The sequence below is a fragment of the Helianthus annuus genome, chromosome 12 (genome assembly GCF_002127325.2).
Source record: "Helianthus annuus cultivar XRQ/B chromosome 12, HanXRQr2.0-SUNRISE, whole genome shotgun sequence".
Classification (NCBI taxonomy): Eukaryota; Viridiplantae; Streptophyta; class Magnoliopsida; order Asterales; family Asteraceae; genus Helianthus; species Helianthus annuus.
The window spans coordinates 139,634,052-139,646,245 of NC_035444.2; the positions used below are offsets into that span (position 1 = coordinate 139,634,052).

Sequence of the window (12,194 nt, forward strand, 5' to 3'; positions counted from 1 at the left end):
TATGAAAACAAAATATGATATTTGTTAACTCTAAAATTATTATCATCATTTCATTTTTTTTATTTTAAAATAATGCTCAGAAAAATGAGGGTGTTACAATTCTACCACTCTTAAAAAAAAATTTCGTCCTCGAAATTGTTAAAGTACGGATTATGAGCAAAATCAGACATAACGGTTACGAAACGGATTTTAAACATCGTATACTCATATATGAAACAGTACAAAAGCGTGGAGTTCTGAGACGCTAAGTAGACGCATACTAAATAAATTCAAATTCCAAAATAACAAAACAAGTAAAGTGAGATTTAGAATGCTAAGACGCAACAAATCGGGTACATACTAATCTACACAATAGGAGTCCAAAAGCACACATATGTACCTGTAATTCATGATTATGTTCGCAACCATAATTGTCAATTACCTTACATAAGTGTCCAAACGGTCATCTTATCATGCATCTCAATGACCTATTAAAATTGTAAAGAAAGGTAGTGTGGCGATAAACAAATCATAGTTAGCAATAGTTGTAAAAAAAATAATGTAGTGATATCTAAAATAGTTGCGACGACTCCGCAAGGATACATATTACTAATGTGAAACGCCTCTTGAAGCACGTATAATAGCAAGTTCCACGAGGCGCGTACTTGAGTTTGTTCGATGACATAGTTACTTCGGGCGTGTAATCAACTATGTTCCGATTCATTTCATGATTTCGATAACAGAACCGCAATGACGATGGAATAACGATAGGATACAACCGAGATACATTTAATAACTCTACATTTTTTTTTTGGGTAAAGGGTTACCCCGGTGAATTTCATTAAAAACCAATAAGAACAAAAGTGTGGCTGAAATACCACACCCAAACTAGCGTTGACAACCCAACACTAGGAATAAACATCCCAACAAACACAACTAGACACAAACGGCCACAAACTAGCTAACAAACAAGCACGACCAACCAAAACGACTAAAAGACAACTGTTCACTTCAAAATAAACGTTTGGACTTAATCGAAAACTAATAATTCATCGAATCATTATCCTATAAAATAATAATTTTTTTTTACAGATGGAAACTTTATACTTAAGGAAAAATAACTTAGATAACATAGATATCAAAACAAAGTACTCGAGAAGATGAGAACTTATGGAAATATTGTAAACTGACATGAGAACCGATCTGAAAACTAATACGGAGATGATACAAAGCAGAAGTCAGACAGAGGCTAGACTGATACCAAACCCAATAAATAAATTGGCATAGAGACTGATATATCATCAGTAAAAATAAATCAGAACAATTATCATTTTATAAAAATTTTCTCTTAAACACCTAAAATCAAGTTAGTTGTCATTATTATATAGAAATTCCTAAAAGTATCATCTTCTAATAAATGTTAACCATAACATCTAAACAAATTTTCCTTCCCTCAAATAGTTTTACTTAGAGAAAGGTGCCCGGATAGTCCTTGACGTGTAATTGGGTTAGTTTTTGGTGTTAGGTGCATGTGAGATGAACAAAAAATACCCTTATTGTTTTAAAATCAGATATACCTTCTTCTATTAACACAAATTCATCATCCAAACACAAAATTATAATCCCGCTTTCATGAAAGCAAGAGAATTGTCGAAACTACTATATTATAAATAAACATTTAGATATAAATCAAAGTCTAAAGATAACTTGAATTCCGTAACAAATCATTATTTAACCAAAACAAATATATTTTAAATTTGAAAAAAAAAATATATTTAATAAATAAAATAATTTAGATAACCTGAGTTTAGAAAACATGCGAACCGATACTCGAAACAAAACAGTTCTAAAAACAAATACTAAGGCTGACACCGGGATAAATGCTGAAACAAATACTGACGGATACAAACAAACGTATAACACGACATGTGAATCTAAGTTAAAACTAAAACTGATATTAAGACGGATCCTGATAGAAAACTGATACAGATACTGAGTCGAAGCAGATATAACCAGAATCAGATACTGAACATGATCATAACCAAGTCTGGTAGCGATTGGCAAAAGAAACGCCTCTAGCAGATAGACCAAAGACGACAAACTGACGAGTATGAAGATTGAACAGAAGTTGAAATCCTAACCCAACGTCTACCCATTACCTCACACGTTCAGTTTATTGGTTTAAGTTTTCTACAGGAAAGAGCCTTTGCTCTGATACCATAATTGTAACACCCCAACCCGAATAGGGCTGACGTGTCACTATTACAGATATCAAAAACCAAACACAATCCATTTAAAGAAGAAAAGTTGAGCCCGAAAAATAAACAAAAGTCGTAAAACAGACCAAGAAATCTTAAGTCTTAATTAATTTGAATGATGAAATAAACAAAAGTCTTTATTCTTGAACTGCATTTTACTCTCATCATCACTGGTTCCCCAAGTTCCCCCGATTACCTGACAACAAAAGACAACACAACAAAGAAAAAAAATACGGCTGAGCCAAAGGATGCTCAGTAACGGAAAAATCAACAGTACAAGAACAGACGTAATAAAGTATGAAATTGAAACAGACTTTATTTCAAACTAGAAACCAAACTTCTATGGAAACAAAAACTGAACAGAGTCCGAGGTATAACCCAATACTTGACCGGAACATAAATGAACACATATCGAAAAATATCATGACAAAATCAGAAATATATCAAACATATATAGATGTCAAACTACGTGACTACACATAACAATAAATTAAGTCACATCAGACAGAAGCACCCACGAGCCTAAACAAATCAAACGGGTACATAGCTAGCTAGTCCATGCACCTATGAGACGGTGAATGCGGTGTGCACCCATTGTTCCATCTCCACAAACCAAACCAAACCAAACCAAACCAAACCAAACCGAACCAAACCAAACCAAACATGCTCGGGTGACAGAGTACAAAAACTAAAGCCATTTACAGGCAACTGAACATAATGCTAACGAGAACATGCAACAATGATTACAATTACTACGGTGTATTGCATGCTACTACGAACTTATCAAATAATAAATGTGAACTGAAACGAAAACAGACAAAAATCCGTACTGCAAAGTAACGGATATGATAAAAAAATAATAAATAAATACTCTGAAGAGAAGACCAAAGAATCCGTACCAACGAGTAACGAAAAATAAAATTATACTATGATGTAAAAGAAACGGAATCCGTACCTTAATGTGTAAGTCCGACTTGGCGAAACACTAACGTTTCGCTTGAAAGTTATACATGTCAACCTAAATATAAAATTTCTTAGATTTTTAACACCAGACATTTAATGAGTTTTAGATTATGAGGTCGTCACTAGCTTCTCTTTAAAATTAGTTGTTGGATTCAATATCATTATTAAATAAAACATATAACACTACATATGTACGTGATATAAAATGTTGTAAGGCATGGCTTATTTGAAATCCAATAAATCATTACTTATATAATACTTCATACAATCAAACTCCAATTGTTTGACAAAATTATAAACAAAATTATTAGTGGAGTATTTATTGAAATCATAAAATAATGTTTTATTATAATAATATTTCTATATGTGCACAGAGACTCAATTATTCGTTTGCATACAAGAACCACCTTAGTTTCATAGAAAAGGCCAGAAGCATTTTTATTAGTTAGAAACCCATTCATGCCTTCAACAGTCTAATTTTTTTTTTTTTTTTTTTTTTTTGCTTTGATAACCCCATAATCAGACTCTATGTTGTGATCAATTATAACAGAGGGTGCATGAAGAATTAAACTGTGGATGTAGTTACCTTAATCGCCAAGCGGAGCCGACCGAACACCAACGACTAGAGTTTCGGATGATCAAACGATAACGAGTAAAACAGCAGTGATGGTCGCGGCCTGAATGATGAGGTGATGGTCACTGCAGGTAATGCAGTGATAGAGCTAAACTGATGACGGAGTGCGGCTGCGACGGCGTGAATAACGGCGGGTTGTAATCGGAGAACTAAATTGACGCAACCAGGAAAGCTCCGACGAATAAGGTGATCACGGTGGTTTAGTCGGTGGGGCAGCAAGCCGGTTCAGATTGATGGCAGAAACAATGCGAAACTATATCAACGTTAAGTGCAACGACGGCTACACGAACAACTTCCGATTGCTGATCCGGGAATTGGTGGTGGCGGCTACTCGAACAGGAATGTGATGAAATCGGCTACTAGAACCGGAATGTGATATATTAGGGTTTAAAAAGATTGAATGCTCTGCCAATCTTGTTCCTTAATTTTCGGCCTTTTTGTTAATATGGTAAGAGTTTGAACGAGAATCAATATCAACAATAAAATTATTAACAAGTCTATAAGTAAAAGATTAATTCTTGGATTACCATTTGAATGTCGAGAATTCACGTTTTCATTTTGTAACATATACTTATTAATTAAAACACAACATTAGTTTCACATATATATATATATATATATATATATATATATATATATATATATATATATATATATATATATATATATATATATATATGTATAAATATATACATATGAAAACAAATCCGATTGTTTTTCTAACATAGTCATAAATATGAAAACAAAATATGAAATTTGTTAACTCTAAAATTATTATCATCATTTCATTTTTTTATTTTAAAATAATGCTCAGAAAAATGAGGGTGTTACAGCATAAATGTTAATATCAATAGAGCATGCATTGTTCCACAAAACATAACGTTGATTTAAACCATGTTTTACTTCAACACCTTGTTTTGTGCATTTTACATATTGTTTAGTTGATACATCTCACTTACCATACAAGATATATTCTGGGTACACATTACATGATCTACATTAAACATAAACATTTTGACATTGATATACATATTTGGTGGTTTACATTGAACATAGACATTTCAAATGGTTTACAAAGCAAGACAAATTACAAGGTTCATGATTGACTGTTATTAAACATTTCTTTAAACTCAAGTCATGAATCCCATTTTCACAAACCTATGTATCTCACAGGCATTTTTATGCTGACGTACCTACTTTCACATGTGTTTTCAGGAGCTATTCCATAGGATGATGATCATGACACTAGGGCGGACCTGTGCCTTAGAGACTAAAAATGAAGATAGATTAGTTTAATTATGCTATGAACTCTTTGTTTCCTGTTTAAGACAATGTAACACTTCTGTTTGATAAATAAAAATGTAACTTTAATTTCCATGGTTATGAAACAATTTAATTATGTCCCAACACTCCCCGGCGTTTCCGCCGCGGTTGCATGTTATACGCGGCCGGGGTGTGACAGAAGAGTTGGTATCAAAGCCAATGGTTATAGGGAATTAGGTTATTAGTAATGCTTTGACCTAGACTATAACTTTCTAGGACCCTAACACAAGTTATCTTGTGTTTAGATTTTAAAACATGCACATCACCTATCCTTAGGTGATAACCACAACGAGAATTTCGATTCCGATTCCGTTTTGGAAATTAATCATCTGTTCTAGGATGATTGATTACTAGGTTTTGAACCCTCTGTTATAAGGTTTTGAACCCCTTTGGATTTTCAAAAATCTCGTCAAGGTTTTCTTTTTTGGGTAAAGGGTTACCCCGGTGAAATTTTATATCAACCAAATAATAAAAACAGGGTGCATCGTGACACCGATACACACTACTAGTCTTGACAAACCAAGACTAGGACAACAAACAAACCAAACTCGACTATAGTCACAACCAAAAAACAAACAAGAGAAACAAACACAGCCCAACAACAAACACGCCTAAACGCCAAAAACTAGAAGAAACGCTCTAGCCGGGATCAATGTCCATATTCTTCTTCGAGATCAGCCACCTGTCCAAGATCTTCTGTTGTTTCGGACATCTACCAAATCGGAACCCCATAATTTTGAGCCGAACAGTATCGATGATAACCTTAGCAAGCACAGTGGCACTTCGCTGATTCTGAGTAAATAATCTGCTGTTCCTCTCCTGCCAAACAAAGTATGTTGAAGCTGCAACCACAATCCTGCAAATAATACTCTCCATAGTCCTAGAGCTAGCATTAAGCTCCATCCATTGTATGATAGAATCCCATGTGTCCGTTACATCTTCCATATCAACAAAGCTCTTGACCAATCTCCAAACCTCTGAAGCATATACACATTGAAAGAAAAGGTGATTTCTTGAATCCCGATCATACTTGCAAAGCGGGCAGCACATAAGCCGTAAATTAGTGTCACTACCCGCTTCCCAAACGGCCATCCTGTCTTGAGTTTTCAACTTATTCTTTACAACCAACCACAAGTGAAAAGAGTGTCGGGGAATACATTGACTGAACCAAACTGAAGAGGCCCATGTTACCCTTTGACACCGATTTCGTAAACAATTCCACACTTCCCAAGAACTAAAGCCTTGAAGGTTACCTTCCAAATCTTTCCAGCAAAATCGGTCATTCAAATCAGGAGTAATTTGGATCGGATTAATGTTGATAAGAACCGGAAATAGATCATACCACGCTTGAGGCCACAACCAATGGCCATCATCTGCTATAACATCAGCCACGGTCGCGTCTAAAGAAAAACCCGCATTCGCAATAGCTCTAGGAGTTATAAATGATCTGATCGGACTTAACGTGCACCAGTTATCACTCCATACGTTAGTTTGGCGCCCACTACGAATGGACATCCAAAAAAACGACCGAACGCTCGACCGGATGGATAGGAGTTTCCTCCAACCCCAGCTTACGTTGTTACTATGATGCACTTCCCAAAAGCTTTTACCCTTTAGTTTGTGAGTGTGAATCCATTGGACCCAAAGAGAAGGACGATTTGTGACTAAGCTCCATATGTGAGTTGTTAAAAGAGCCTTATTGACATCCACAATGCTCCGAATACCTAGACCACCCTCATCTTTTGGCATACAAACATCCCTCCAAGCAACTTTAGCACGAGCCGAGCCCTGATTGCCACCATTCCAAAGGAATCTACGAAGACGTTTCTCCAAATCCTTTAAGATACTAGCTGGAAGCATCATCACCGATGCCCAATAGGAGTATAAGGCCACAAGAACCGAATTAATAAGTTGGAGTCTCCCGGAAAACGAGAGAGACTTTGTCATCCAATTATCAATTCGCCTATCCATACGATCCAAAAGGATTTTTCAATCCTTAGCAGCCAATCTCGTAGATATCAGTGGCACCCCAAGATAACGAACCGGAAAAGAGCCTTCTTGAAAGGGCATAATATGCAAAATCTGATCTTTGATGGCACGAGGGGTATTACAAAAGAAAGCAGTACTCTTAGTCAGATTAGGATGCAAACCCGAAGCAAGAGAAAATTTGTCAAGGGCCTCTTTAAGGAACTTCACCGAGCTACCATCACCATGAGCGAAAAGAAATAAATCATCAGCAAACGAAAGACTAATGATCTTCTGTTTAGAGCATCTAGCATGAAATTTAAATGACCCATGAGATGAAGGCTGACGTAACAGCAGGGTTAGGACTTCCATGACTTTTTTGGGTAAAGGGTTACCCCGGTGATTTTATATATCAACAACCAATAAAAAACAAGTAGTATGGAGAAACCCATACTAGTTCAAACATGGGACATCCCCCCATGAGAGTACACCAAAAACCAATAAAAAACAACCAAGGACTACAATATACAACCCAACTAGACTAACATCTAGAGCAAAAACAAATCAGGTCAGCCACCTTTATCGTCCAAGTTGTTGTAGATTTCCCAAGCTTCCAAAAGTCTTCGCACCCTTTGACACTCCTTAAACTTGACACCAACTAGCTTATATCGAACTGTTTGCAAGATTAGGTTGGCCAACGCATCTGGTGGTCTCGTCTGGTTTTTGAAAAGCCTAGCATTCCGCTCCTGCCAAACGAAGTATACAGCCGCAGCAACTAGGAGCCTGCTAATAAAGTTAATCGCTGACTTAGAATTAGCCCTAGCCCCCAACCAATCAATAATAGCGTTCCAATCAGGACCAACTGAGCTCATCCCTCCTTTATCACGAACCTTGATCCAAACTTGAGTAGCATAATTGCAATCAAAGAACAGATGGTCGTGAGAATCAACATTAGCATAGCACAAGAGACAGCACATCATATTCATCTTCTTCCTTCTCGCGAAATCCCATTGAAGAATCTTATCTTGTGTCAAAAGTTTACGACGCATGACAAGCCACATGAAAAAAGCATGCTTGGGAATGCACTGAGGGAACCAAACAAATTTAACCCAATCAACCTCTTCAGCTCGACGCCTAATCGAATGCCAAACCTGGGATGAAGAATGCTCAACTTCCATGACGAGCGTAAATAAGTAAGGGGACATAGGATCCCCTTGCCTAAGACCTCGCTTACCCGCAAAATAACCATGGATCTCACCATTAATACTTAGCGAATAGGATACCGTTGAAACACATGTCATTATCCAATTAACCATTTTATGATGAAACCCAAAACCATGCAGAATGAAGTCAAGGAACTGCCAACTAACGGTATCATAAGCCTTTTGAATATCTATTTTGAAAGCACATCTTGGAGGCCCTCTATTGAGATGATAATTGTGCATGAGTTCCTGAGTAAGGAGGATATTGTCCGTTATTTTTCTGCCCGGAATAAAGGCCGATTGGTTTATACTGACCAACCTATTCAAACTTCCCTTGAGCCTATCCGTTATAATTTTGCTCACGCACTTAAACAAAACATTACAACAGGATATGGGCCGATAGTCTAAAACGGAATTAGGAGTGTCCTTCTTAGGAATTAAGGCAATAATGGTGTGATTGACTTGTTTAAGGAGCTTACCATTATCAAAGAAGTCAAGAACTGCTTTTGTCACCTCATCACCAACAATATCCCAAGCATTCTTAAAGAACGCAGACGTGAATCCATCCGGCCCAGGCGCCTTATTCTCACCAATGCTGAACATGGCCTTTTTAATTTCATCTCTAGTCACCTGTCTAACCATATGAGTCGCCATATCATTGCTCAGCGTGTTGACGAACAGATCATATTCATTAAGGGATTGCACGGGCTGTTCATTACCCAAGAAGTTTGAGTAATGATCCACAAGAGCGGCTGGAACTTCAGAACCCTCAAAAACATTACCATGCACGTCACTAATGCACAAGATCTTATTTCTAGCATTCCGGCTTTTCACAGAATTGTGAAAGAAAGCGGTATTCGAATCACCCGCACAGAGCCACTCAACCTTCGATTTTTGTTTAAGAAAACATTCCTCATCATAGGCCGCTTCTTGGAACTCGTGAAGACATTTTGCGGCTGCATCACGGGCTACTGGATCATGAGGATTAACATCAACCTGCTTCTGGCAAATATCCAATTCAGAACGAAGTCTAGCCACTTTATCATGAAGATTACCTTGTTGATGTAAAAGTTTACGAAAGCAAGGCTTGAGGTTCCTCATTTTCTTGACCACTGAGAACATTGCAAAACCATTGATTTCCTTAGCCCATTCAGCCGCGACAAGATGCTTGAACTCAGCCTTAGAAGTTAGGAAATTTGCAAATTTGAAAGGCTTAGGTTTAGCGTGGATGATATTTGGCAGGTTTAGAATACACGGCGAGTGATCAGAAACACGAGGGGGCTGGAACTTTGCATAAGCATTCGGAAAAAGGTCCATGAATTTGATATTACCCATAACCCGATCAAGCTTTTTAAAAACACCTATACCTTCTTTCGGTTTCTGGTTCCATGTGAAATGGCACCCATGATGATTAATATCTGTTATTTCCGCCACTTGAATACAGTCGTAAAACTCCCGCATTCCTATCGTATGACTGGAGGGACCATGAAGACAATCTTCCATGTTGAGAGCTGAGTTAAAATCCCCAAGAACCACCCAAGGGTGCTCCTTAGCTACAATACTATGACTACAAAGATCCTCCCATAAAGCACGACGCTCTTGATACCTATTTTCAGCATAAACGAAAGAGCAAAAGAAATCCTTGGATTCAGCTTTTAGACGGACCTGAGTATGAACAACCTGATCAGACTGGTATAGCACCATAAGATCGACATCATCTGGGTTCCAACCCAAAATAATTCTAGTGCCTCTCTGACATAGATTCCCATTCGATGTCCAATTCCACCTACGAAAAACACCCTTGCAAACTTTCAGCAGATTATTAACATTAACATGCGTCTCCAAGATTGCACAAATGCTCAAATGACACTCAGCAATAAGAACACGGACTTCGTTTTGTTTCAGAGGACGATTCAAACCCCTTATGTTCCAAGCAGCAATGCTACCCATTAAAACCCATTGAACCGGGAGTGCTTGCCCCCTCAGATTTGCTGCCATCGAGATTACTTCCCATATATTTAGACATTTCAGTAGGAACGGATTCTAGAACCTCTTCATGAACCGTACTAACTTTTCCTGCGCCACCATCCTTTCTAGCCGAATCATTACCATAACCTGGAACTCCATCATCCTTATCGTTAGCTAGAGCCTGAAAAGGGTTAGACACTTTAACAGTTGGATGTCCAGAATTCGAGCATCCATCCGTCTTTGTTCCAGAAGTACTTGGTGCATCCTTGTTAACCTTTGGTTTATACATAAATTTAGGCTTTGGCTTCTTTTGCGGAAAACCTTGTTTGGCCATTCTTCTTCGGTCTGTAACGAAACCTTCCTCATCTACCACAACTTGCTTTGCCTTATCCCTGATAACCTTGCTACACGAAGAGTGATCATGACCGAACAAACAACAAGTGGGGGCAACGTAGTGGTTTCCATTCATACTCAACTTTAACTCGTTCCATAATGTATCCCTCTTCATCCATCTTAGGAATAGCTATCGTAATATGGTCCTTAAGCTCCTCATCCGCATTCACTTCAATCATAGCCCGTGCATAGCTGCTCCTGCCCCAATTCTCTACACACATATCAGCAGTATATGAGTCAAGTCTCTTCGGGACACCTAATTTAGAAGCTAACAAACTTAATCCGTCATCCGTGTACACCGAAATTGGAACATTGTGCAATTTAACCCAAAGGGGTATAGTTTTAACACCCTCTTTCTTCAAGCTAACCTTTGGTGACCATAAACTCAAAAAGATCGGAATTTTCCTTATTAACCAAGGACCTCCTTCCAGCACCTTCAATAACCCATCCCTTGAATCAAACTTGAAAAAGAAGAAGCCATCCGAGTTCATCATAATCTTTTGACATCCAAACTTTGCCCATACATTCTTTGCATAGTATTCTACTACAGGGAATGGTAATCGAGTTCCTAAAAAATAACCATAGAGAACATTTTCAAACTTATCTTGTACCTGCTGAACCACCTCTTTCGGAATAACTAAATCAGCATCTTCTCTCGTTTCTAACGGCTTCATGAGTCTGAAGTTAACTTCTCTCTTGTTTACAGTAGCCTGAACTTTCTCCGCATAAGAAACTGATTTTGTTGGCTGCCCATGCTGATTATTGTGAATATTAGAAGAACTCGTTGCCGGCGGCACTGGAACGGTGACTTTCTGCAGTTCATCGATAATGTTAATGATTTTAGGTTCTTTCTGCACAACACCTCGGGCAGGCACCACGGGATTCCCATCTATCCGGATTGGCTTGCTGAACAAAGAAGGCGTTTGACGTAAATCCTGGACATTCAATGAACCTTTAGACGTAATAAATACATCCGCATGCATCCTTTCTGAGAACGATTGAAACCCAAGATCCTCCAAACTACTATCACAATTATCCTCCATGCAAAAAGGATGAAACTATAACCAGGTTGAACGATCATGCAAGAACAAAAACAAGCAACAGAAACAAGAAGGCAAGATCCCAGCGATCAAGAACGGCAGAAACCCTAGCAGAAAAGAAACGAAAAGCAACCCTAATATCAACTTCAAAAGATTAGAAATCAGGATTGAAGTCTAGAACCTTACTCAGAAGGATCGACAACACCCCAATACCTAACCCAAATCGATTGAAATCAAGGAAGAAATCAAGAACTAGGGTTTCTAGATGTGTCGCCCAAATCGCCTAGACCAGAGAGAAGCCATTAGTGCGGAATTATCTCGTCAAGGTTTTCGGGTTTTAATAGTGTGAACACGTGCGAACTGGAAGAGTGAATGCTTGTACCCTGAGTTTTCTGTCTAAGGCTAGAGTGTTCGTACAAATCCACATAATCGGACCAGTCACTCTTACCTGGGAACTCTTGGGGTGAGT

The 12,194-nt window shown here is 37.9% G+C and overlaps 1 protein-coding gene across 1 annotated transcript; it reads right to left on the minus strand.

The window, feature by feature from the left end:
* Positions 1–7,691: 7,691 nt before the first annotated feature.
* LOC110893404 lies at positions 7,692–11,728 on the minus strand. The gene is made up of 3 exons (XM_022140514.1): positions 10,764–11,728; positions 10,271–10,696; positions 7,692–10,110 (listed from the first exon to the last, which is right to left on the minus strand). The coding sequence occupies exons 1-3, from the start codon at positions 11,726–11,728 to the stop codon at positions 7,692–7,694; spliced, it is 3,810 nt and encodes a 1,269-aa protein (XP_021996206.1).
* Positions 11,729–12,194: the final 466 nt, after the last annotated feature.